The 27,286-nt window shown below is 36.2% G+C and overlaps 3 protein-coding genes across 7 annotated transcripts in view; 1 reads left to right on the forward strand and 2 right to left on the reverse strand.

Moving 5' to 3' along the window:
- The first annotated feature begins 516 nt into the window (after nucleotides 1-516).
- Nucleotides 517-13,223, forward strand: cables2a (Cdk5 and Abl enzyme substrate 2a). Of its 3 annotated transcripts, none has more exons than XM_016257303.1 (9): nucleotides 517-1,118; nucleotides 4,109-4,201; nucleotides 7,612-7,689; nucleotides 9,182-9,278; nucleotides 9,361-9,529; nucleotides 9,966-10,063; nucleotides 10,407-10,513; nucleotides 11,357-11,561; nucleotides 11,750-13,223. In XM_016257303.1, the coding sequence occupies exons 1-9, from the start codon at nucleotides 592-594 to the stop codon at nucleotides 11,888-11,890; spliced, it is 1,515 nt and encodes a 504-aa protein (XP_016112789.1). In that variant the 5' UTR covers nucleotides 517-591; the 3' UTR covers nucleotides 11,891-13,223. The 3 variants fall into 3 exon arrangements, with proteins under 3 accessions (XP_016112789.1, XP_016112782.1, XP_016112796.1); XM_016257296.1 differs by having other exon boundaries at nucleotides 518-1,118; nucleotides 9,361-9,541; XM_016257310.1 differs by lacking the exon at nucleotides 7,612-7,689 and having other exon boundaries at nucleotides 519-1,118; nucleotides 9,361-9,541.
- A 1,203-nt stretch (nucleotides 13,224-14,426) lies between these two features.
- Nucleotides 14,427-18,825, reverse strand: LOC107571042 (proteasomal ubiquitin receptor ADRM1-like). 3 transcript variants are annotated; one of them, XM_016257332.1, is made up of 10 exons: nucleotides 18,730-18,825; nucleotides 17,953-18,162; nucleotides 17,740-17,856; nucleotides 17,509-17,632; nucleotides 17,211-17,297; nucleotides 16,544-16,625; nucleotides 16,262-16,464; nucleotides 16,027-16,184; nucleotides 15,352-15,451; nucleotides 14,427-14,871 (listed from the first exon to the last, which is right to left on the reverse strand). In XM_016257332.1, exons 2-10 carry the CDS (start codon nucleotides 18,160-18,162, stop codon nucleotides 14,783-14,785), a joined length of 1,170 nt encoding a protein of 389 aa, XP_016112818.1. In that variant the 5' UTR covers nucleotides 18,730-18,825; the 3' UTR covers nucleotides 14,427-14,782. The 3 variants fall into 3 exon arrangements, with proteins under 3 accessions (XP_016112818.1, XP_016112814.1, XP_016112823.1); XM_016257328.1 differs by having other exon boundaries at nucleotides 16,259-16,464; XM_016257337.1 differs by lacking the exon at nucleotides 15,352-15,451 and having other exon boundaries at nucleotides 16,259-16,464.
- Nucleotides 18,826-22,255: 3,430 nt separating this feature from the next.
- Nucleotides 22,256-27,286, reverse strand: part of osbpl2a (oxysterol binding protein-like 2a) — a 13,864-nt gene continuing 8,833 nt past the window's right edge. Inside the window, exons 11-14 of the mRNA XM_016257320.1 lie at nucleotides 24,974-25,093; nucleotides 24,757-24,880; nucleotides 24,555-24,645; nucleotides 22,256-23,818 (exon numbers count right to left, since the gene is read on the reverse strand). Coding sequence (XP_016112806.1) covers nucleotides 23,716-23,818; nucleotides 24,555-24,645; nucleotides 24,757-24,880; nucleotides 24,974-25,093 — 438 coding nt within the window. The 3' untranslated portion in view covers nucleotides 22,256-23,715. The remainder of the gene's footprint in view (nucleotides 23,819-24,554; nucleotides 24,646-24,756; nucleotides 24,881-24,973; nucleotides 25,094-27,286) is intronic.

Raw genomic sequence — 27,286 nt, forward strand, 5'->3', positions numbered from 1 at the left:
GAAAATTCATGATTGTGCTGACCCATAGACTATACCACATTCAAGAAAATTTTGTTTTTGTTGCTACTGTGAAGATTTGTTGCTATTGTACATTTGTTTAGGCAAACATATTCCCTAAGAAATTAGATAGGATGCATACTGTGGGGCGCTTTCTGATAGTTAAGGGTGAAATTAATGCAGATTTTCTATATCATTAATTTATAGAAATTAATTTATAATTTTATATTATATAATTATAAAAAATTACAAATAATAATATACAAATAAATTAAATAAACAAAAAATATAAATAATAATAATAATAATATACAAATATGTAAAATGATTCATCTCAAGTATCATTCTCATTAAAAAATATATTATTAATCAAAGACAGCAACAGATGTCTGTCATATTTCTTATGTCCTCGTGTACATTTGAAGCAAAATTATTGTACAAATTTATGAACCAAGCCCTCTCGTCCAATCCGCTGAGGCAAAGACTCATTAATAGACAAGTGTCCGTGATTTGAACCAATAGGGTGCCAGGGGGCGTGGCGAGCCCCTCAGCCGGTCTGATAGGTCTGTCTGCTTTTAGCTTACTCACAGTAGAATGGCGGCCGCTGTCTGCGGTCCTCGCGGCTGTCCGAGGACCAATTCAGCCAAACCACACAAAGAACACCTGCGAAAAAGCCGGGATTCCCGTCACAGACAAGCAGCACTGTTGTTTCTCACAAATATATCATTGGACGGAAGACCGGTTTACAACCTAAGCAATGGAATCGCTGGCCCCAGGGAAGCCGAGAGCCGGTGTGTGGATGTCGGCGCGGCGGCGGTGACGGGTCTCCCGCTGTCAACAACCAGCAGCTACGGAACATTCATCCAAGTGTCATCCTCCATCAGCGGGGGAGCAGCGACCCCTCTACCGAGGACGAACACTTCCCCTGCTCCTTTGAGCCCTCCTCCAGCATTCAATCAAGGGAGCTGCGACGTTTTCACGGAGGATGGACAAACAGATCCTTTGTCAGTCCAGGCACCCCCGCTTTCACCGACCTCTGGACCGGCGAATCCGGTTTTAGGATCCAGTAAATCACCCGGCCAATTCCCGGGATCTAATCCTGTGCCTGATCCCCGCCAAAGGTGAGTTTTGTTTTTGTCATGCAGGTTGGCATAAAATGAAACGCGTTATGACATTTATTCAGCTGGTATTGTATGCATAAATTACACCATTCATAACACATATGGAGTGAATGTGTGATGCAACCTTCTTTTATAAAGGTGTTATCTGTTATAAACAATTCTAAATATTATGATTATGAAAGCTATATGTTTATTCCCAAATCGTATCAAGGTTTTGATTTTGTGGATAGAACGTTTATCTGGCTGTTGTTTACCAGTGTTTACATTCGATTATGACTCTTGAAGCAGTGTTACAAACAGTAGCCTACATTACAATACGAGAAACAAAACAATAACAGATCTATAAGGGGAATTACTGACTTCCGCCTTATTGTCTTCAACTTTCATTTTCATCTTTGAAGAGAGGTCTTGTTTTCTAGGCATGAATTTGACAGGAAATATTTCTGCGACATTTTTGATACCTGTTAAGATGAATAACGTTAGATCGGGGGAATCTCTGGTTTTGAATCCTTAACGGATGCCGTTCTTGTGCAGTGCTTTAAATGAAAAATAAAGCCAAAACCATAAGGTGTATCTGTAACTATTTTGTAAATCAGCTAACTTACATTGGTTTGCATCTCACGAGACATAACGTAACATGATCCATCTATTCTTGATATATTTTTGACATAAGGAAAATAATAATTTGCAGTTCATTAAGTGAGTCAGATTAATTCAGTAATTTATTTGCCTGATTAACTCGGTGTGTTCCAAACGGGGGATATCGCCCTCCGAAGGGCACTTCGGAGTGAAAACAATCATAGCCGCCATATTTTTGAAGTGTCGTTCCAAACCGAAGTGCTCAAAACTGGCCACTTCCAAGGGCCCTTCGGAATTAAGGATTGCAGATTCTTTGCATGATGATGACGCAGAAGGGCACTTCAAGAAACAGTTGTTTGGTCCCCTACACCAGTGGTTCCCAACCCTGGTCCTGGAGGCACCCCAACACTGCACATTTTGCATGTCTCCTTTCTCTGACGCACCAGTTTCAGGTCTTGGAGTCTCTACTAATGAGCTGATGACCTGAATCAGGTGTGATTGATTAAGGAGACATGCAAAAAGTGCAGTGTTGGGGTGCCTCCAGGACCAGGGTTGGGAACCACTGCCCTACACCCTTCAACCCTGTGAAGTTCTCACTCCGGAGGGTAAACCCTTTCATGGGATTAGGGCATAGAGATGAGCCCTTCTGAATGGAACGCAGGGTATAAGTGTTTTTGATTCAAGTGAAGCAGTCATTTGCTCGGTGGTGTGTCTATTTTAGTCGCGCTGCATGCACAATAATAAACGACTGATCATTGTCAATGCTTGATTATTCGCACACTATAAATCTAACTCACCCGTTATCAGTTTTATTTATTTTAGCTGTGTTGCTTACATCATACCAATGTTTTTACCTTTCTGTGATTTTTAATTGTAACAGTAGCAAGAGTGGTCAGGTGTTAATTTGCACTTTAACGTTCAGTCTTACAGTACTAAGTGGTATATAAAGTGGTGTACTGAAAAGTAGCTAAATAAACCAGCAGACAATGCATTTACAGAAAAGAATGTTATTTTAACAACATAAATTATTATACACAGCAGCAAGCCATCTGTACATAAAAAAACAACTCTTAATCTATAACTAACTAATTGAGGCATAATGATATTGGAATATACTAGCAAAGACCCCAAAGGTAGGCAAAGGTAAATAATGTTAAGCTGTTATTAGTACCAAGTTTATGAAACAAAATTGTTTTATTACAAAAAATATATACCCAGGAAAGTTATTTTTTAAAATGAGTAAGTCACACGTTTTACCATCTGCGCTACTGGAGCTGATGACTGTCAACTGTCTTTTGTATTGTTCACTATCCGAATCACAAGTTGGTGGGCGGAGTTAATGTGAATAGCCTCTGCCAACAAGGTGGGCTATTTGCACTTAGTGTAAATAGAAACTCCGAAAAATATCAAGCCATTTCATGTACTCTTGGGGGCCCCCTGGTGGCCACGGGGCCCTAAGCAGCCGCTTAGTTCGCTTATGCCTTGGGCCGGCTCTGCACTTAAGTTACTCATAATACTCATTCGTTTGTGAGTCAGACATTTCATGGAATCAGGATCTTAGATATTTACTGTAAGTCGTGTATATTTTTAATTCGTAATAGGAACAGACTCATAGGACTAATTTCTTCGATAATCGGACTACTGGGGCTGCGCTGTATGTTTTTTGATTCACAGAAAGAACCTTCTCACGAGAGTACATTCGTTCGGGAATCGGACTACTCAGGCCACGCCAAATGTTTTGTGATTCACTAAAGTGATCGAATGAGTAATTAATTAATGAGTCGGACTCCTCTGGGCAAAATTAAAAGTCTCGGTGATAAAAATGTGTACTACTGTCTGATGTAACAAATTAATAATTAAGAGTAACAGAAGTGCTTGACAGTTATATGCAGTGAGAGTGAGCTCTCAGACTTTAAAAGTCATTTGTAACTGTGACAACAGAGATAGTGATTAGGAAAACCCATAGGACAGATGGAAGGTTTGTATGATAAGATATCACTGCTGTCAGAGTAGATAATAAAGGGGCTGCTGATTCAGTCAAAGAAGTATAGCCTAAAGGCCATCAACCAGTCACAACAAGCATTATCTGCCTGTAGGTGATGTTACTCATGTGAACCGAGCCTCATGATCTCGCTGCAGTACATATGCACATCATTTCCTGTTTTTTTTTTTTTTGTTGCTTGCCTTTCATCTCTCTCCTGTTCTGTTCCCCTCACCCTCTCATCTTTTTATGTAAGATCTGCTGATGGACTGATGCTGGACAAGTGACCTTTAAGCCTTAATTTATAGTCAAGAGCCAAAAGATTAAGCTTTTGCTTCAGTTTAATCCATCACAGTTTTTCTCTAAGCGTATACAAATTGAAGCAAGCCACATGTATTTATCTCTAAATTATATTTAATTCTTGTTGCAGGACACGTAACCTCTCTGGGTCTCCAGGGCCAAAGGTTTCCAAGAAGGTGCATTTCATCAAGAATATGAGACAATATGACACTCGAGGGAGCAGGTGAGTTGGCGGGTGTGATGGGAAATATTTTCCCTGTGAGTAGGAGCTGTATTTGTTTTCTTTTTGAATAAATAGTCTGTATATGCAAGATCAATTTAGACCAGGGGTCTTTAAGCTTTTTCAAGAAAAGGAGACTTGGAGCACAAATAAAACAGATATGCCTTTTGAGCCTGACCAATAATAACATGCATATACTGTAGTACCATTGTAATGTATTTACAATTTTACATACTTTATGATTCTTGCATTACAAAGCCCATTTAATTATTATGTAAATCATTAAGTCAAATTAATACATTACATATTAATTTTAATACATTTTTTGAACGAGGACAATAAAACATTTAATTTTAGCTTCTTAACTTAAGTTAGTTAAGTTAGTCAAGTTAGTCCTTCCTAGATGTAGATCAATTTGTTGAATGCATTTTTATCCCATTTTATTTCATATAATTTTTCATAAAAAAAATTATTTTAAACAATAATTGGTTCTCTGTTGAAGACCCCTAATTTAGGCTGTTCCTAAATTAGCACTTTCTATCAATTTTAATTATTTGTTTGTTTGTTTGTTTTACATTAATCTAATCTTGTATAATGTATTTATTTTATTTTTAATTTTCAAAAATGATTTTAAAATATAATTGGTCTTCTGTTAGGCCAATCCTTTATTAGTAGGGATGCACCGATATGAAAATTTTGGCCGATACCGATAATTCTTTATTTTTGAAAGCCGATAACCGATATGTTGGCCGATAAATCTATATCCAATTTTTTATATACTTTTTGAGAGCCTGATTACAAAAAAGGTCTCCTCATTAAAAACCACATCCCAAACACTTCAACATAAGCAGCCTAGTTTGAACGGTGTACGTTTTAAAAATAATTTTACTCTCCCATTACCAAATTTAGTCATAAAAAAGTCTTACAAATAAATAAAATAATGCATAAATAATGCAAACAAGTCATTGGACATCATTACACGTGTAAAGAATCAAAATGAATGCGCCATAGATCAATAAAACGGAATAGCCTCTGCACGGACAATAATTAAATGATTTTAATTACTAAACCATATTGTTGATGAAAATAATAAGAGAAAAATACAAGTGGTTGTTGTTATTAATAATATATCAATGATTTTGAAAAAGTAAAAAATTAATACCACTGTTTTAAATAGCAGCCATTGAGCTGCAGCTCAAGCTGAAGCTGAAGAGCTGAATGAACAAGGTAAACTGAAGCGTTTTGCTGGCAGCTTATTTAACTCAAGGAAATGCATCCTGAGATTAATATTAATACAACATAAACATAATATTACAACTTATATATGTACAAAATGACGCAGTTATTGCATGCTATAGTCAGAATGTGTGATCCTGTTGTGGATGCGCTCTTCCCATAACAACGCGCTGAAACACGGCAACTAAACCCAAAGAATTCACAACGTTTTATTATAATAATGTTCTCATTAGAATGTTATATACACGACATTCCCAATCATAGTTATTAATGTTGTGCACTGCTGTTTGAGCTGCGTGTGCTGAGCTAAAGATGATCACCGGTAAACTGAAGCGCTCTTTTAACTTAACCAAACGCATTCTATATGAGATAAATCAGATATACATCAAATAAACACAATATTACAACGTACAATTGCACAAAAGGCTGCAAACGAACAGCGCGCATCTGAAGTGTCTCTGAAGGAAATAATGCATTATTTATCGGCTTTAAGATATCGGCCAAATTTTCTTATCGGGCCGATACCGATAACAGAAAAAATTAGCATTTATCGGCCGATACCGATATGGTGGCCGATATATCGTGCATCCCTATTTATTAGCACTTTCTTATCAACAACTTCTGTAGAATGGAGGTGGGCTCATGTCAGATGGGGTGAATATAAAAAATAGATGCTGGTGAAGTGGATGCTGGACTGTTTCCTCAGGTAGTAAAGTTCTTTGTTATATAACTGCAGTGTGCTCATGCTAAGTGAGACAGACTCTGTGATTCCTTAGCTAACTTAATAACTGGCATAAGTACTCACTGGGATAACTCACTTAGGTTCTTACACAGACGAAATGGGGGATAGATGTGTCTGCCTACATGAGGAACAACTGGGCTGAATTAAATAAATCTGAAATGGAACCTTATATAGCAATGGCATCTTCTGAAAGTAGAACTGCACCGTGGCAAGAACCATTAAAATGTAATGAAACTCGGTTACGTAAGATAAATGTTTTCCTCCCTGATTCCTTTTCTTTCTCTTTCTAATTTACTTTCCTCTTCTGGTAAAAAAGTGCCATAAACCCATTCGGCTCTTTTGACTTTTGAATCCTGCATTTTTTTTCTATTGTACTTTTTTTTAAATAGCTTTATAAAAGATTATGACCTATATACAACCTATGACTTATGCTGGGTACACACCACAAGATAATCAGGCTGATTTTGGGCCGATTTCTCCCCTTCCGACAATCCTAGGTAATGTCCCGATTATCTTGGTGGTTCTAAAGATTATTTGATCAGATTTTCCTGTGGTGTGAGGTGTGTTAAGAGTGACTGAATCTGCTCGGAAGAACGTCAGAGGCGCCCCGATCAGAAATCCTGATGTGGTGGGGGGGAGGGGGGGGAATGTATCTTCACATTTTGAAGATATTTTAGTGTGTACCCAGCATTATATACAACAATTAAAAGAACCAAAGACTTAAACTACTTCAGTCTGTGTGCAATTGAATTCATTTAATACACGAGTTTCACAATTTGAGTTGAATTACTGAAATAAATGAACTTTTCCACGACATTCTAATTTATTGAGATGCACCTGTATATAGGTAATGAATTTTACACAGGTTAAGGAAATAAAGACAAACATACAGTGCAGGTGTTATTTTCTGATATGAACTTGAATATTATGCTGAATTTTACTCCCTTTTTTCACTCCACATGCATTACACCATCAACCATGAAATCACACCTTCACTCATATGCACACCCATATCCCCAGCCTCATGACATCAGCAGTGATGTAATATGGACCCGACTCATTGAGCACATCCTGTGTCACAAACTGCAGTCCTGTTAATTGCGATGCTGTTCAGACCCCTGGGAAATGTGACGGGGTTTGTTGTAATTAGATTTGGTCCTGCTGACCAATCTGCGGTGACATAGAAATCTACAAGCTGCTTTAATATTTGGATTTGTGGTTGAAGAATGGATTTACTTTTTATTTATTATTTTTATTCATTTTGTCACCAATGGCATTCCAGGGCTGTAAGATCTCCCATTTGCTTTGTGCTGCATGCTGTTGTGACCCATATGCACTTGTTGTGGTGTAAACATGGCTGGTGTACTGTGATGGTTTGATGTTTAGGTGACTGATGTTGTCTGTTCTGTGTGCACTTGCCATCTGTGTCCTGCAGGGTTGTGCTGATTTGTGCCAAGAGATCCCTGTGTGCTGCTTTCTCTGTATTCCCCTATGGAGAGAGTTATCACATCAGGTACAAAGCCACCACAGTCAGCCAAACAACTCATTTCATATCATGCAAACCCATACATGAGGGATGGACAAATCAGCTGTTCTTTTCTTCTTTCTTCCTTTTTTTTTAAGCCTGGTTGATGAAATGTTATGTTCCAAAATAAATGATTAATTTGTAATGGAACAAAATATCTTGAGTGATGTTTCACAAAGCACTGATGTTTTTAAATGCATTCTTTTTCTGTACACTACTGTTGAAAAATGTGGGGTCAGTAAGATATTCTTTAAAGAAATCAACACTTTTATTCAGCAAGGATGCATTAAATTGATGAAAAATTACATAAAGACGTTTATAAACGAATTGCTTCAAATGAATGTTCTTTTGAAAAAAAAAAAAAAACTAAACCAGGTTTCCACAAAAATATTTGTTTGTTTTTAACATGTTTTTGAAAACTAAATTAGCATATTAAAATGATTTTTGAAGGAACATATGACACTGAGAACTGGAGTAATGGCTGCTGAAAATTCAGCTTTGCCATCACAGGACTAAATCACAAAATATATTAAAACAGAAAACAGATTTTTAAATTGTAGTAATATTTCTCAATATTACTGCTTTTACTGTATTTTTGATCATATAAATGCAGCCTTGGTGATTATTTATTCAACATTAAAATCTTTTAAATTTATCATACTTTATGATCTTCAGTTTACCTCACACTCTTTAATGGTGTCATATCATGTGGGATCAAATTTTCCTTGATCATTTAAAAATAAATTGATGTAGTCAGAAAATATGACGCAAGTTGTAGAACTTGAAACATCATCCCCAGTCCAAAAAGCGTTTTTCAATTTTTTTGCTGCACTTTTCAGTGTGGATTATTTTCTGAACAGAATACATAGGATCAATGTAGCTCGACAGAAAATCAGCAGCATGTGTCTTAGAGGAGCAAAGCACTTTCACACATTTGAAAAAAGGGTCTGTAAAATTGTCATGAAAAACTAATTAAAATTTTTACATGCTGAAAAAACAACATTTTAAGTGGACTTCTGGGGGGAAAATTAAACAATAAAAATATATGATATAGCTCCATTAATGTAAGGTTTAGATGTACAATTAAAATTACATGCATGTGTCATTCAGCTTTGTGCAAGTGAGTGATTAGATTTTGGTTTTGGCAGTCCAGAGATCACAGTGATTTGTCCACCTGTTATACATCCAATCACATTTTTATTTTTATTATTATTTTTTTTTTAGTCAATGTGCTTTATCACTTCTTAAAGATGTGCTGCTGTATCATTTTAAGCTTTAATATAATGGTGTACTGTATTTACAAATGGACCAGATTATAAGCAGTCTACTGAGGCCTGATGCTGGTATATTAACAGCGTCTTTGCACCAGACAAACAGCAATAAGACCGAGGATTCTTTATCTCAATATCTGAATAAAACAGATTATTTCAGGGAAGTGTTATTAAATTCTGACTATTAATATTTTATCAACCCCCTGCAGTGACTCTAAACTAGAAGCCCAGAGACAGAGACACTCTTCTGGTGGTGGAGTTGATATGGTCCCTGGACTGGAGGGAGTGGAGGTGGACTTTGGAAAGGTATTTCTCTAAGAAGATCTCAATGATTATATGTGCCTTAGAAACCTTCTTGTTGATAGCTCTGGATTGTTTTGCATTGCAGACAGTATCATATGCCGGTTTTCTGCTTCCAACTAATGCCTTGGTCAGGCAGAAGAGCAGCGGCCCACCTGACATCAGTACAGCTCAGATGCCAATGTCTCGCAACCGTATTAATGGGCAGAAGAACTTCACCCCTTCACGAATCAACAGCACAGTTGGACAGGATACTGGTGTGTTACCTGGTCAGTTACATACATTATGTACAGTAAAAACAATAATATTGTGAAATATTACAATTGAATAATTTTGTATTTTAATATATTTTAAATTGTAATTTATTCCGGGGATGGCAATTACTCCAGTCTTTAGTGTCACACTATCCAAATACGCTGATTTGCTGTTCAAGAAACTTGTTTTTTTTATTATTAGCAATGTTGAAAACAGTTGTGCTGCTTAATATTTTTGTGGAAACTTTGCATTTTGTTTCAGAATTCTTTGATGAATGGAAAGTTCAATAGGACAGCATTTATTTGAAATGGGCATCTTTTGTAACGTTATTTATGAATGACTTAACTGTCACTTTTGATAAATATAATGCATCCTTGCTGAGCATAAGGATTAATTTCTTTAAAAAACAAACATGCTTAATGTTGTAACTCTTGCTAGGTGTGGACGAGCTATCAGACTATGACCCCGACTTACTCAGTGACCCGCAGTGGCCTTGTGGGAAGCACAAGCGAGTCTTAATTTTCGCATCTTATGTGGTAAGCTCCTTGATTGAAAAGTTTTAACCAACACAGTTTCAATAATCTCTTCTAGCATGATGCCAATGAAAAGGATTTGCAAGGACATCTGAGTTGCACTACAGCGTGATAGTGATTCATAATCCTTGAACCCAGCTTATGACCTATATCAGATCACACCAGCATGTCATATGATAACCCTAAGGGCTCAGTATGGTCTAACAGCTACAGACATGAAGTATGCTATCATATGTATCACAGCTGACTAGGCTTTAGCTGTAAAAGCTGAATACTGGCAGCCACAATTGTGTTTTAGTAGCCATAAAAACCCATACTTTTTCTTGACTGTCCTTGTCCCCTCCAGGCAACTGTTATTGAGTATGTGAAACCATCCGACCTGAAGAAAGACATGAACGAGACATTCAAGGAGAAGTTTCCTCACATAAAGCTGACACTCAGCAAAATCAGAAGGTGAAGTCATTTTTATGTAAAATAAAATGGTTAAATACCTTCTAGTGCTGTCAATCGATTAATCGCATCCAAAAGAAGTTTTTGTTTTCATAATATGTGTGTGTACTGTGTTATATTTATTATGTGCGTAAATATATATAAATAGACACACATGCATGTATATATTTAAGAAAAATGTAGTGTTTATATATTAATTATATTTATATATATATGTTATATGATAAGTGGGAGAACTTGCACAATTGGTGGCTGACTAAATACTTTTTTTCCCCACTGTAAATATATACATGTAAATATTTTCAAAATATATATACATGCATGTGTGTGTATTTATATATACATAATAAATATACACAGTACACACATATATTGTGTAAACAAACTTTTATTTTGGATGCGATTAATCTTGATTAATCGTTTGGAAGCACTAGTTGCTTTGGACCACGTCTAAGAAAATTTAATTATGCATGTTTATTTCTTATATTTCTATGTTTAGATTGTTAGATAGTTGCCTTTACCATAATCTTTAAAAGCAAATCTCAAAAATAATATTTATTTTTAATATTTATTCAGTTATTGGCTACAGCTTGAAAATTATTATCGACTTATTGCATCAGCCAGAAATTTACTGAATGCTTCCATAGTTTAATAGAAAATATGTGAACACAGGAAAGAAATAGTGCCCATGAATCTATTTTTATGGGGTCTTTGGCACATAGCACTATCGCAATCACATTTTAGATTTGGCTGAATGAATTAACATACAACATGGGCATGTTGTAAATTGATCCTAATTAAGTTTACAAACTTCTTTTTCTCCTCTTTTTTTAATGTCCACCACAGTTTGAAAAGGGAGATGCGCTCAATGAGCGAGGAGTGTGGCCTACAGCCGGTTACCATAGCTATGGCTTATGTTTACTTTGAGAAACTGGTTCTGCAAGGGAGGCTGAACAAGCACAACCGAAAGCTGGTGTCTGCTGCTTGCGTTTTATTAGCTGCCAAGATCAGCAGCGACCTCAAGAAACAAGAGGTCAAACAACTGATGGATGTAAGTTTCTTACCGATTCGGATATTCATTTAATTCAGAGACTTAACCGTTCTTTATAGGTATATGCTTCATGTGTTCTTGGTTAATATGATTTATGCACTGACTCTCTCTCTCTCTCTCTCTCTCTCTCTCTCTCTCTTCCGCCCTACCTATTTCTTCTCTTTTTTGATCTGTCTGACCCTTAACAGAGGTTGGAGGAGCGTTTCCGAATAAATCGCAAGGAGTTGATTTCCCTGGAGTTCACAGTTCTTGTTGCTTTGGAGATGGCACTCTACCTCCCAGACAGCAAGGTCATGCCTCACTATCGCAGACTGGTGCAGCAGAGCTGAATTGGAGTGGGCCCTTAAAGGGATAGTTCACCAAAAGATGAAAATTCTGTCGTCATTTACTCGCCCTGATATTGTTTCAAAACCTGTATGACTTAATATGTTTTGCTGTATGTTTCTCAGAACAAAGTAAGTTGTATAGGTTTGGAACAACATGAGGGTGAGAAAATGATGACAGAATTTTCATTTTGGGGTGAGCTGTGCCTTTAAGAGATGCCTGTATGCGAGAGAGATGACGCTCTTTTGGCAGTTCTGGAAGGTTATATGTATTATTTATTGATTAAATAGATCAGTGGAATTTTCTCTCAGCTATGTCCAGTGTTCTCGGCACTCCATCTTCACTTGTTTACGTCCTTCATAGAACTGATTTTATAAATCAGACACATTTAGGGAGAGGCTTACTCTAAGCACTGATCATTTTTATCCATTATTTCTTACTTTTTTTAATACCACAAATGCTTATTAACCACCATTTATCAAAGCTTTTTCTTAAAGCACCACTTTATTTATGCAATATTTTATTTATGGACCTTCATTTTATTAGAATTCATAATTTATGAATACTGTATATATTTTTGGGGTATGTGTGGCATTCCGATGCGTCTCCAGCCAGGCACTCTATGTTAGAGATGACATTTAACGGGCACATTAATTGTGCTTTTATATCTCACCCTCCTTTATTTATTTATTTATTTATTTTTAAGTCATCTAACATTTACTAACTAGACTGTGGTTTAACAGTGATATGATGTTCTTTGAGACCCACCGTAATGCATTTTAGGTAGCGTTGAATGTAAAAACGTCTTTTGAATATGTGAGTGCCATTTTAAACAGTTAATCAAATGTTAAGAGAAACTGAATCATTTACCACTTGTTTTTTCTTTTAGATGCAAGTGTTTTTGAATGTCTTGACTTAAGTCTTGTTATGGTTTTCTCAGTTCCAATGCACAGCTGTGACAATTACAGTGATGAAATGTTTAATTTTTAGCATCCTACTGTGTCCGGTTTTTCTTATGTGCAACACTGATTGAGCACGTTTCAAACGGTACAGTAGGTTGTACAAATAACTCCACATCTGTATATTAAGCTGTTGTGTATTTGGTCACAGGAGAACGCCACCTTCTTGACCGAGTGAGTCTGTTTTGTGTTGTGCAGTGTTGAGTATGACCTAACCTTTCTGAATCTTCTTGGTTAGTGTTCATACAATATCGCCGTTTCTTTGATCTCCGATATTATTCTTTGGAAATGTTTATACACCATAGGAGTGGCATGTTTACTTTCAGAACCTGGACAGTATCACAGTGTGCAGCATTACCAGAAATATGAAACATCTGATTTCTGTAGCCCATTTGATTTTAGATTTTTTTTACTGAGAAGCAGAAGCACATAGCCACTATCTAGTGCTTGTTTATTTTTTTAACATGATGGTTCTGTATGGTGCATTTGCTTCTTTCCCTCAGGGATTCAGACTGGTCAAGATTCACATTGCTGAGACAAATGATCAACTACGAGAGGGTAATTGAATGGGAGAGAATTGTGGGTAATCATACATCACTATTTCTTCAAAGTGTAAATATTCACTGAGCGTTGAAGAATTAAGTGCCTTTTCTATTACATTTGTCAGTATGGTTCTGCTGCCATACTGTTTTTCACACTTCTTGTCTCTTTAATCTTTTTGATACCGAGTAATCACACACCTTGACATGTTATGAATATGACTGTAGATCTGGTTGGAAAACCATGTGACGTGTTGATTGAAATCTCACTGTATGTGAATACATTCACTCCTGTGATACTGTTGTGGAAGCTTTGAGGATGTGGAACGGTACAAGCACTGTGAGGGAATCCTGTGACCTTCTGCATGAGAATACTGTGTTTTATGGTGTCTATGAATTTCTTCCAAAAGCTTTATTTTTCAAAATTGTCTATTTTAGCAGTATGTCAGAATGATGTGAGGATAGTTGGCACTACTTGATTAAACGCCAACGGGGTTAACACTGAACCAAAAACCACTGTATGTTGGGGTTTATTGGGAGGTGTGAGCTAGGCTTTAGTTTAGACTGAACTGTTCACAGGGTCCTATGTGCTGTGCTGTGTAGATGCTGTCTTTGTTGTTTTTTCTATTCGCATTTATAAAGATGTTTTTAATTGTTTCAGTTGCCTGTGGAGTTTTTGTCAATTTATACACTAAAAAACTATTTACCTGTTGATGCAAGTTTCTTTATTTGGAAAAGGGTTTTAAACAGTAAAAGACCTCCTGATTAAAATAGAAATGTGAAATATCTATAGTTCGGACACAAAGGTAGTCGCACCCCAATGCCAATAGTAAAGCTAGAAGTAGCTATGTGAGGCCGTTCAAACGGAGAAATGTTGAAAGCACATTAAACTTGGCATATTCACCCTAATTAACCCCATTTATTTCGTAAATTTAAAATGTACATCATAAAACTGAAAAAAAAAATAAAAAAAATCACACTGTGACAGAATTAAGTGTTTAAAGGAATAGTTCACCAAAAAAAATCTTATTTTTATTCACCCTCATGTCATTCCAAACCCATAAAACTGAATAATCCTTGAAAAACAAGTCCAGGTAACCAAAACGTAAAACATCCGAAAGTGTCCTTATGAATCAAGTAGTTTAATCCAAGTCTTGTGAAGGGATATGATCACTTTATCTAGATTTTCAATTGAGTAACAGAAACCTCTCAGGTTTCATTAAAAATATCTACATTTTCAATGACAGAATTTTCATTTTTGTGTGAAACATCCCTTTTTAAAAAAAACAGATTACCTTTAACAGGACATTTAGCTTGACAGCATGATGCTCTGGAAGCTCTACAGTGAGAAGAAAGTTCAACTGATGAATGCAGAGAAGCAGCTCATGTAGAGAGTTGCCTAATCTAAACTCATGTCCTCATCTTTCTTGTCTCCTCCTTCATTCGACTTGCCTTCACCTTCCATGGCCTTGGCAAATGCTTCCACATCTACAACAAAATAGAGCAAAAACAGCCATTTTATCCTTTGTAAGAATGTTCTTTTCTTTCTTAAAATCTCAGCTTTTTATTACATGATTTATGTAAATCTAGCCAAAAACATGTTGGTGCCCAACCCTGTTCCTGGAGATCTATCTTCCTGCAGAGTTCAGCTCCAACCCTGATCAAACACACCTGAACCAACTAAATAGGATCTGAAGGAGCGCTTGATAATTACAGACAGGTGTGTTTGATAAGGGTTGGAACGGAACTCTGCAGGAAGGTAGATCTCCAGGACCAGGATTGGGCACCCCTGGTCTAGATACTTTAGAGTACAGCCAATTTTGCCCTTGTAAGGACATTCTGTATAAACCACAAACTTATCAGAAGGATCTCTGGGAGAGAGGAATGTATATGTTATGTGAAAGTATAAACAAGTGTTTAGAAATGGAATGAACCAGATCAGTTTGTGTACATTTGAAATATAATGACCTCCTTTATTGGCCGCCTCTACGGCTTCTGTAGGTAATCCAAACTGATTCAAAGGCCCCAACTGCCCTGATGCCAGTGCACTGCTGAATATACTCATAGCCTACACAACCCAGAAAAAGTGCAGATGAATATTAGAAGATATATTCTAAAAATAATCTGGTCCAAGAGCAGTTATGCTAACAAACTTGTCTTGAAATTAATTTACTAAGTGTACACAATTGGAGATGCACCAAAATTTCATCAACTGAAAATAGAAAAAAAAAATGGTTTGGCCAAATCATTGACTGAAACCATGACATTTAATTAGCACTTTTCTGATGATGCGTTTTGACTCTGTCTGTGCCTATTTCGTACACAAAATGTGGACTAGCTACAGGTAAACAGGTCAGCAGTGAGGATGCACTTTACCTGACCAAAAATGATGCTAGAGTAGCATTATGTAAACTGTTTTTAGATGAAATATCAAAATGTTGCTGAAGAATTTTTACTACAACTGGTTTATCACCTGAGAACAGGACACCCTGAACAACAAACAGTTCAATTACCCAGTTAAATAAATTTAATTACCCTGTATTTTATTTTATTTTCATGCTCAGTTTCTGTCAACATGAAAATTTTGGGTGTTTTGATCAAAAAAAATTAATTTCTCTACATCACTATATGCAATAGTCAAACCTGCTGAAACTGCGGCGAGGTGAGAGTGTTTTGAAGTTCTTCTGTGCTTTGAAGAAGGGATTCTCCAGATGGGAGGTACGGCAGGAGCCTCTGCTGCACTTCTGCATTAGCGAGAATTGGGGCCATGACCTCAGGGGTCAAAACACTTGCAAGGTCCCCTGAACAAAGAAAGTTGACATGTCAGCATGTAATCCAAGGTTTTCCTAACAGAGAACTAACATCATGATCTCACCTCCTTGTCCTGCTGTAGGCACATTCATTGTAGCTAAGATGCTCTGCAGGTCAGCAGAGAGAGCAGGGCCTGCAGGTGTGCTGGGTGCGGGTGAGGCTGTGACTGTTGCAGATGGACTTATGAGTGTGCTTGGAACTTGGGAGGAGCCGAGGCGCGTGGGGGCTGAGGTGGATGATGGAGTGGCGGCAGTGGACTGACTACGAGAGCTAAAGATGAAAGAAGAATATTTCAGTTGTCACTGGATTAAGTACAATCTTCCATAGCCAAACTATTACTGGTTGTTACCTGGAAGATGAGCTGCTAGTAGCTGGAACTCCACTTCCTAGCAGGCTGGCCAGACCTGGTCCTGCCAGAGCTCCCAGACCCCCTGCAGACCAAACAAAAATTCATGATGTTACAAAGATAGGCATCAGCCAAGAGATAACCTTGTAAAAATATGTCTGGGTTCATGTACTTTATATATGGATCATATTAATTTGAGATGAAATTTGATTATAAGATGATACAAGGGATCAAGGTTTTGCTAGTAAGAATGGGCCAGTTAGATTCTGTTGCAAATGCAAAAATGCATTTTTGGCATAGCTGACATTCATTCAAAAGTAGCTTTTTTATTTTATTAATTTCAGTTTTAATTTTATTTTTTTGTTTAAATTTCAATCATTTAATTATGTGTGTTTGTTATTTTATTAGTCTGTTTTTAAATATTTATCTTTAATTTATTTTTTATTTCAAACTTTGAGTAATTTTAGTACTTAAACTTGTTTATTTCAGTTTTCAATTCAGATTTTTAGCCTTTTTTAAACATATCTAGTATTTCTAATAATATCTAATATTTACATATTTTTAAATTTGATTTTACTTCAGCTTCATTTCAATTACCAAACACGATTTTAATAGATTTTGTTAACAATACTGTCACAGAGAGAGAAAATAAAGCATCATAATTACTCACCTAGTCCACCGAGTCCAGTTGGTCCTATGAGTTGCATTAGTTGGTTGTGACTCATATTATCAAGAAGACTCTGAAGGCCACCTTCACCTGGAGAATAATGTTAAAATATCAGTTGCAAGACATAATTTTCAACAATTATTTTTCTTTACAACATTCAAGCTTTCCACTATGATCAATACTAAGAACTCAAAGTGTGGGTGTGCCAAGTTTATTGTAACAGAAAAAATACACACTTCAGCTTTAAGATGAGTGTTTAGAAAGGGTGTCAGTGCATTGGACAAAAATACTTTAGAAATACCTCCAAGAGCAGACAGCTCATGGCTGCTGCCGCCTCCACTCCCCAGAGTGCCAGGTATTGGTGGGTTGTTGAGGTATTCATTCACTTTCCTGCAGTACTCCTCATCTTTATCTGTCTTAGGCTCCTGAAAGGTCAAATAGGGGTGATTGCAGAAGATGTATTTCAGGTAATATTTACAATACATTTTTAATGAGCAATATTAGATGCCAGAAGGCTCTCAGCCTGGCATACCTGCAACCAAAAGAAGAGTCTTTTGGAGCCAGCTTTAAACTTAAGCACAAAAACACGGCCCGTGGTGCACTGATTGACCCTCTTGAACTGACAGTCATCAGGAAAAATGATCAGGTCCTTGTAAAAGGAACAATGAAAATATTACTATTTTTAAGATCAGCATTACAAAGGAATTTGGAATATTCAAAGCTGTTTATATGAGCGTGTACTAACATCCTCCACATTCCCCGTGGATCTGTCCTTCCAGCAGAAGTGGATAAGCGAATCGTCTGTCTGCTGAATGTACACAAGTCCTTTGCGCTTATCCGGGGTCACGGTGCTGCCCTTCAGGGTCATTTTTCCAGCACGGAACTCTACCAGGTATTTGCTTGATGAGCCCCAGGATCCAGACACCAAGCTAGGAAACAGAGCTCCAGACGACATCTGTAGCAACAAAGCCAATTTATCCCAGGGAGGGAAATTACAATGTTTGTGCAGCTAAATAATGTATAGAAGTAGAACAATATATTTAAAATACAAACCCGATTCCAAAAAAGTTGGGACACTGTACAAATTGTGAATAAAAACAGAATGCAATGATGTGGAAGTTTCAATTTCAATATTTTATTCAGAATACAACATAGATGACATATCAAATGTTTAAACTGAGAAAATGTATCATTTTAAGGGGAAAATAAGTTGATTTTAAATTTCATGGCATCAACACATCTCAAAAAAGTTGGGACAAGGCCATGTTTACCACTGTGTGGCATCCCCTCTTCTTTTTATAACAGTCTTCTTATATATATATATATATATATATATATATATATATTCAGCCACTAACATCCTTCACATTCCAAGTGGAGTATATTTAGGCCTCTATAGTTATTAGTTACTACATTTTTACAGTTACAATTATGGTTACTCATGTAAAACAGTAATAAATTACTACTAATAATATGGCGAATATGTGTGGTGATTGTGGTATATGACAAACATAAAACTTACATTTCTCTCTCTTTCTAGACAAATTCTAAGAATTCTTTCACCTTTCTGATGTCGACCAACCTCTACTAGCAGAAGGGGCGGGGCGTACGTTCGATTGGTGGAGGATTCTGCGTCCTTTGCTCTGATTGGTGGTTAGTCAATATGTCAATGTGTCAATATGCCCACACAAATAACGCTGAATTGTGCAGTTAGTTAGTTTGTCAAAGACAGACTGGAGCGATAAGTGTAACCTTTTAGAGGTTTTAAATTACATTTTCACATTTTAGATCGAACCACTTGCACTTTGCTGGGCAAATATGTTACTTGTCTAGCTTGTTCTGTCTTGCATGAACAATTCAATCATTCAGTTGATATCAGGAGTGTTGAGTGGTGAATCATTGTTCTCTTTCTTCAACTAAGTCTTGTTTTTTTCGTTGTAGTTATGACTACTGAACTGGGAAGAAATCCATAGCAGCAATTGTTTGTCACCTTCTGTATTATTATATTCATTTGTATTGAGTGTATAGTCAACCTGTCCATGTAACAGTGTAACTGAATGTCCTTTAAACACCATTTGTCTGACCTTGGAGCAAAAGAACCCTTAAAAAAGGCTTGTCTCTTGAGCATTAGCAATTCTTCGTCAAATTAATTGTTGAATCATCTTATAATTATACTCCTAAACCAATACCAGCTTGGAGAATAAAGACATAGAAAGCATGTTTTTTCTGTTAAGTGTTTAATTAGATCCTCTTTATCCATGACATTGACTTTGATGAAGATCAGTTCACATTTTAGGTCAAATTAATGCAAATCAACAGATAATATTTCACAAACGTTCTCACCATCAAACATATGCCAGAAGCTGAAGCTTCTCCCAAATGTTTTGTCAGAAATTTTGAACTGATGCTTGTCAATTCCCATCAAACACAAAAGAGCAAAACGACATTTCTTTAATTAGTGAGGTCTCGCATATATTATTAATATTGCTAGTTTACAAATGAGCAGATTCATAAGATAGTTTAAGTGCATTTCATGTGATCTATACAAATGTGGTAAAAAGTGACAACACATGTACAATTATGTAAAGCCATCATAGCACCACAGTGGTATAATTTGGGCTTCTGTGAAATTCACAACAGAAACAATCAATCCCTAGTGTCACAACCAATATTAACAGCTTAATAAGAACACAGACAGAATGACTTGAAAATTCTTAGTGTATGTTTGCTTTACATAGTTGCATTCACTGTGACCAGGTTTACTTGTATATTAACTTGATGTGATTGCTACAGGAATAGCTGATAAACATGGCACAAAATCATGAGACAAGTTGTTTTTTTAATGTCTCATGATTTCAAGGGCTTTAAAAGACTTTACGTTAGCAGCTGGTGGAATAATATACTCATATTTCTAACCGCTAGAAAGCATTGATAGTGAGATTAAATAATTTATGTTTAGACATGCCACAATATAGTGTAGAAAATACAGAGGGAAATAAATTGTAGTTAACTCTTTCATTTAAAGTATACCATGGCCCGAAGCTTGGCATTTGGAATTGTGTGCACTACATGGAACATATTAAAGATAAATTCTCTTGTGCTACACAATAGATGATGAGCTCCCATTAAGTGTAGATGATAAACATTTCTAATAACTATATAGCAGTGTTATTAATCACTGCAGTCACATACACATGTCTCTCCACCTAACCAACTTTAGGCTGTGCAAAACAGCCAATAATAGTGTGAAAAAAACCATTGGCAAAAGTACTAGCATGCTTGACACCTTTGCGCTAGGCCAACCAAAGTATTTGACATAAACAGTGGAGCTTATTGACACATTAAATTGTACAATTCACAGACAGACAGACATTCCCATCAATGTTTGCATAGCTTCTGAGATTTGTGAGTGCTAAAATCACAGTATTGTTTAAAGTTTCGAAATAAAAGACAGCGGTGTCTTTCATGATCCTCTGAGGTCATCTTGTCTACGATTTGTATGTCTGGAAAAAAAAAATTGTCCTTACAGAATGAAATTTGCTGTATGGCAAAAAGCATGTGAACAATGAAGCACATTCTGAGCATTTTTGGTACGCATGAATATATATATATATATATATATATATATATATATTTATATATAAATGTGTGTGTGGGCTAAGGTGAAGCACCTTGACATTCGTGAGCCATTAAGTGCTGAAATAGGAAGAAATCCATAGCAGCAATTGTTTGTCACCTTCTGTATTATTATATTCATTTGTATTGAGTGTATAGTCAACCTGTCCATGTAACAGTGTAACTGAATGTCCTTTAAACACCATTTGTCTGACCTTGGAGCAAAAGAACCCTTAAAAAAGGCTTGTCTCTTGAGCATTAGCAATTCTTCGTCAAATTAATTGTTGAATCATCTTATAATTATACTCCTAAACCAATACCAGCTTGGAGAATAAAGACATAGAAAGCATGTTTTTTCTGTTAAGTGTTTAATTAGATCCTCTTTATCCATGACATTGACTTTGATGAAGATCAGTTCACATTTTAGGTCAAATTAATGCAAATCAACAGATAATATTTCACAAACGTTCTCACCATCAAACATATGCCAGAAGCTGAAGCTTCTCCCAAATGTTTTGTCAGAAATTTTGAACTGATGCTTGTCAATTCCCATCAAACACAAAAGAGCAAAACGACATTTCTTTAATTAGTGAGGTCTCGCATATATTATTAATATTGCTAGTTTACAAATGAGCAGATTCATAAGATAGTTTAAGTGCATTTCATGTGATCTATACAAATGTGGTAAAAAGTGACAACACATGTACAATTATGTAAAGCCATCATAGCACCACAGTGGTATAATTTGGGCTTCTGTGAAATTCACAACAGAAACAATCAATCCCTAGTGTCACAACCAATATTAACAGCTTAATAAGAACACAGACAGAATGACTTGAAAATTCTTAGTGTATGTTTGCTTTACATAGTTGCATTCACTGTGACCAGGTTTACTTGTATATTAACTTGATGTGATTGCTACAGGAATAGCTGATAAACATGGCACAAAATCATGAGACAAGTTGTTTTTTTAATGTCTCATGATTTCAAGGGCTTTAAAAGACTTTACGTTAGCAGCTGGTGGAATAATATACTCATATTTCTAACCGCTAGAAAGCATTGATAGTGAGATTAAATAATTTATGTTTAGACATGCCACAATATAGTGTAGAAAATACAGAGGGAAATAAATTGTAGTTAACTCTTTCATTTAAAGTATACCATGGCCCGAAGCTTGGCATTTGGAATTGTGTGCACTACATGGAACATATTAAAGATAAATTCTCTTGTGCTACACAATAGATGATGAGCTCCCATTAAGTGTAGATGATAAACATTTCTAATAACTATATAGCAGTGTTATTAATCACTGCAGTCACATACACATGTCTCTCCACCTAACCAACTTTAGGCTGTGCAAAACAGCCAATAATAGTGTGAAAAAAACCATTGGCAAAAGTACTAGCATGCTTGACACCTTTGTGCTAGGCCAACCAAAGTATTTGACATAAACAGTGGAGCTTATTGACACATTAAATTGTACAATTCACAGACAGACAGACATTCCCATCAATGTTTGCATAGCTTCTGAGATTTGTGAGTGCTAAAATCACAGTATTGTTTAAAGTTTCGAAATAAAAGACAGCGGTGTCTTTCATGATCCTCTGAGGTCATCTTGTCTACGATTTGTATGTCTGGAAAAAAAAATTGTCCTTACAGAATGAAATTTGCTGTATGGCAAAAAGCATGTGAACAATGAAGCACATTCTGAGCATTTTTGGTACGCCTGAATATATATATATATATATATATATATATATTTATATATAAATGTGTGTGTGGGCTAAGGTGAAGCACCTTGACATTCGTGAGCCATTAAGTGCTGAAATAAAAAGAAAGATTAGCACCCATCTCCATTTCATTCACCAGGATGTACCACTCAACAATGCAGTCCTGACAAGTTTTATGGCTTTAGTTTCTACAAGAGAAAAGTCGCTTTGGCAACCATAAACACACTCAAAACATCAATGCTAGGATGTAATAGATTTTGTGTTATTTATACGTTTTTTAACAATTAAAAAACACCTATTTTTTTTTTAACCAAGTAAACATTTTTCATGAACAGCTTTCATTTTTGTCTGTCAAACAGAAACAAAACAGATCTAAAATCGATCTAAATGTGTGAGGAATGAGAATATTAGGTTTAGTAAACTCCCCTGTACCATGGAGATGGTGAGAAATGGCCCAAGAGCCTAATCAGTGAGATATAACCGTAATTTCTGGAGGAAAAAATAAAAAAAGTGGGATAATTCAGAAAAATAAACTCGTTTTCATTCCAGGTACTCAAAATCAGTCAGAATCTTTAAATGTGAAGTTCCTGCACATCATGCATCCCAAAAACAGAGGACATATTTTTGAGATAAGAAAAGCATATAATAGAGATGATAAAATAGCATTAGTTTGAACAAAAACACAAAATTATGCTCTCCTAATAGGTTCTGAGCAGCCTCACATTTCAATAATGACACAAAAAATCTTCACAGATGGCACTGCAGCGATGCCTTCACTAACCACTTGTACCCAAATGAACACCTGAGTGTAACTAGCAAGACGCATGGAAAGGTAAGTTAGCACATACTGTACATAAACTAGCAATTTCTAAACATACTGAGGTTTGCACAGAATGTTTAACTCAGAATCTAACATACATGAAAAAAAACAGTGAGGCATTAAGGCATTCCCTACCTCTCAAAATAAATAAATCCATTCACACTGAATTTCCAGATTCTAGTAAAGAGTAGAACTCGTGGAGAGGCTTTGTTCAAAAACTGTTCATATGAATCTCACATTCCAACGAAAAATATGAAAAGCGCTTAAGGAGAGGAGATGATATGGATTGAGTGAAGGAGAGCAAAGGATGAATCTCAAGACTCTTTTAGTCTTCCCAACCGAATCAGTAGATGTCTGGAAGGTGAGGATATCTCCTGTCAAAGTAACCACCCTTGTAGATCCAGTCTGCAGCTCCAGTGTACGGATTATTGCCTTGCTGGAACCATCTGAAAGATGGGAGGCCAAGAAGGTTATAAAAATAAAAAGCCTATTCAAAATCATCACTGATTTTTTTTTGCACTAATACATTAACCTTTCAAGATGGACATACTAAAAGGGTTTTAAATGATGGTATCTGCTTCTGTTTTCGAATGTTACTATTGCAATTTGCAGTCTCAGAACTGGCTGGCTTCATTCAAATTTTTTAATGCCGGTCAGTTTGTGTTTTAATGCCATGCCAGCTTCCTTGGCTATTTTCCTGGCATATAAAGATGAAATAGTATAATTTAAAATTTAAACACCTATATTAGTTTGCTTTAAATTACGCTAAAACTCTAAAATAAAATAAAATAAAATCCCATGCCAGCTTCCTTGGCTATTTTCCTGGCATATAAAGATGAAATAGTATAATTTAACATTTAAACACCTATATTAGTTTGCTTTAAATTACGCTAAAACTCTAAAATAAAATAAAATAAAATCATAAAATAAAATAAAATAAAATTCAGGGTTGACTGTTAATTCCTAAAGAGAACTTAATCCAGCACAAATAAAATATGTTTGAAATATACAGGAATCTGTCTGTCTTAATTTGATTTCATGAGAAGCTTTCATTTTTGTTTGTCAAACAAAAACAAAACAGATCTAAAATATTTCTAAACGTGAGAGGAAAGAGAATATACAAAATGAGGAACCAAGGCCCGTAAAAAAGTGGATGGTTGTGCTCTTAATTCAAATACTTGCCTCGTAGACCATTCTTCCTCGTCTTTAGCACGCTCTCTTCTGGCAGCTCTCTGTTTCTCTTCTAATCTCTCCTTCTCTCGACTTGCAGTATCTGGAATTTATAAATAGCTTTTAAATTTAGGGGTAAAATAAGTACAGCAACATACAGAAGACTGGACAGATGGTAAAAAAATGAGCCAAAAGAGAGATATGAGAGAGATACCGATATCCCCATTCTCCATAGCTCTGATGTCAGGCCGCAAACGACAGTCTGTCGGTGCAATGACTCCAATCATGCCAGGCTCCAGCTCATTAAGCGTCATGGCAAAGTTGGTAAAATTATACATCTAAACAGAATGAAGGATAAAAAGAAAAGAGAGAATAAGCCTAACATGCAATCACCCAAGACAGACGTTGGAGTCATTGGGGGCTTGGGGTACCTGTGTCGAGTTTGGCGGTCGAGGGGCTACTCTCCATAGCAGTGTACTGCCTGGGACCATAGTGACTGTCTCCTGAACATCTGGCATTTCATCTGCATCATCACCCCCTGTACTCTGCTCCTAAACACAAGCAAACAGCACTACCATTAATAACCCATAATACCTTACATACATATGAAAACCATTCAACCTTACAGACAACGCAAGATCAGGAAGCAAATGTACTAGAAAAAACTAATTGAACTACAAACTCTACTATGATGGTGGCTCAGTTACTGTAGCTACACTGATAAAATCCCACTTTTTACCTCTTTACCTTCACATCTCACTGAAACTGCATGTTCATAGAAAGAAAGGGAAACAAAAATTGACTTCCAGCAAACACACTGCAGATCATTTCAATTACACTATTGTTCAGTTTGGGGACAGTAGGTTTTTTTTTTTTTTTTTGCAATAAAGTAATCAAAGTAAAGACATTTATAATGTTACAAAATATTTCTAATAATTCTGTTCATTTCAACTTTCCATTCATCGAAGAATCCTGAAAACAATGTATCATGGTTTCCACAAAAACAACTGTTTACAACATTGATAATAAGAAGAAATATTTGATGAGTGATGAAAACACTTTTTTCATGTCCCCCCCCCCCCCTCCCCCCATGTATAATTTTTTCACCATTGCATAAATTGAATACCCACATTTTGCCTTTACTATTTTGTCTTGCTTTTCAAAGATAAATATTTACTTAGCATTGAAATTTTTTTAAACATTCTAGCAGACATTATACCAACAAAGCACAATTTAACTTAAAATTAATAAGTTAGTAAAATATTTTTTTTGGTAATTTTTGAGACCCCCTTCTTGAATCAGGCATGTATTTTTTACTGTACAAATAAATGCAGCCTTGCTGAGCAGAAGAGGCTACTTTTAAAACATTAGAAAATATTTCAGATCCCACAGATAGATACAAATCTATTACAGATTTGAACACTATGTGTGAATGTTATAAGAAATGTATTAATATAGCTGTTGTAATTATTATTATCATTATTATTGTTTTACTTTTTTTATTTTATTTACAGGACAACAGTAAAATTACAATACTAACATTTATGAATGTTGATGTAACTTTTCTTTTGGCGGATACCCTCAGGAAGTCCTCAGTGCTTCTTTTTGTTGACCACAGCAGATTTATAAATGATTCTCATTAAGAACTTGTGAATATGTTTGTTGCACGTATAACATTGTCACATCTATGCTTTGTAAAAATTCATAAAAATGTTACTGAGCAACTGTTACTCCAACAGTGTTTCAGCACACATTTTTCTCGCGCGTTGGACTTTGAACCCTGGCACTGTGAGTTCGTGCAGCGCTGTATGAATACATGCAATTTGTGCGTGTATTAGAAAACATAACATTCTGCAGTTTATTTACTAAATGTTTAAGGCCATTTCGCAATTTCAATCATCATACAGTAACCAGCAACAACCACCCCTTCCTCTTTTCATCAAAGACATGCGATGCAGTCTCGCAGTCGGTGCTTATATAATTTTTTTACGTCTTTCTCTGAGACTTTTAAAGTCGGCATGAAATGGAAGTTGCGATTGTCTTTTCTTCTGTACTGTGACGTATATCCGAGTGAAACAGCATCTGAAATGAGAGGGCGGGACTTTATTTCGTCCTTCGGTAATTGATTGGATCGTTGGAAGCTGGGGCGTGCTAACAAAATGGAGGCAGATCTGAATGCCAGTTTGCAGTTAGTGGTGGGGGATTTCTCTCTGGATTCACAGCTGACACCCAAGTATGAATAAATGTTTTATTTATTAAGGATGACAAGACAATCAATGGCACAAAACATGCCTAAACAGCGCGCGCGCGCGCGAGAGAGCGAGAGAGAGAGAGAGAGAGAGAGAGAGAGAGAGAGACTGCCTGAATGACTGAGCGCGTCTCCATCAGATTAAGTCATATTCATGAAAAAAATTAGTTTGCGATGTCCTAAGAGTAATGTTGTCGTAATATCCTAATATCTTTTCAATGTTTAGGGGTAACATACTCCCTCATGACTGGTATCAGTGCTATAAAGTGAAGCTTCAGCTTTTCCCCCAGTCCTTTATCCCAGTGTTTACCCCTCACTTCACTAGCTCCGCCCTTGCGCCATATCTCGTGACCGGAAGAGAAGAGGAGTCGTTTTGAGGGAGAGGGGAGGTTAACGTTTTTGATTAAAGATTAGGAGGGCACATGAATTAAAAAAAAAATAATGAAGTGCACAGATAAATTATTTATAATAAACACTACAGTATTCCATTAAAAAA

This window comes from Sinocyclocheilus grahami, unplaced genomic scaffold (assembly GCF_001515645.1).
Source record: "Sinocyclocheilus grahami isolate Dianchi unplaced genomic scaffold, SAMN03320097.WGS_v1.1 scaffold29.1, whole genome shotgun sequence".
NCBI lineage: Eukaryota > Metazoa > Chordata > Actinopteri > Cypriniformes > Cyprinidae > Sinocyclocheilus > Sinocyclocheilus grahami.

Coding starts and splice junctions, on each gene's coding strand:
- cables2a (XM_016257296.1), top strand. CDS start 592: ATGGCGGCCGCTGTCTGCGGTCCTCGCGGCTGTCCGAGGACCAATTCA. Junction 4,202..7,611: donor TATGACACTCGAGGGAGCAG/GTGAGTTGGCGG, acceptor TGTGTCCTGCAG/GGTTGTGCTGATTTGTGCCA. Junction 9,279..9,360: donor TGGAGGTGGACTTTGGAAAG/GTATTTCTCTAA, acceptor TTTGCATTGCAG/ACAGTATCATATGCCGGTTT.
- LOC107571042 (XM_016257328.1), bottom strand. CDS start 18,162: ATGTCGTCTGGAGCTCTGTTTCCTAGCTTGGTGTCTGGATCCTGGGGC. Junction 17,298..17,508: donor TGAGCTGTCTGCTCTTGGAG/GTATTTCTAAAG, acceptor ATTATTCTCCAG/GTGAAGGTGGCCTTCAGAGT. Junction 16,185..16,258: donor GCCTACAGCAGGACAAGGAG/GTGAGATCATGA, acceptor TTCTTTGTTCAG/GGGACCTTGCAAGTGTTTTG.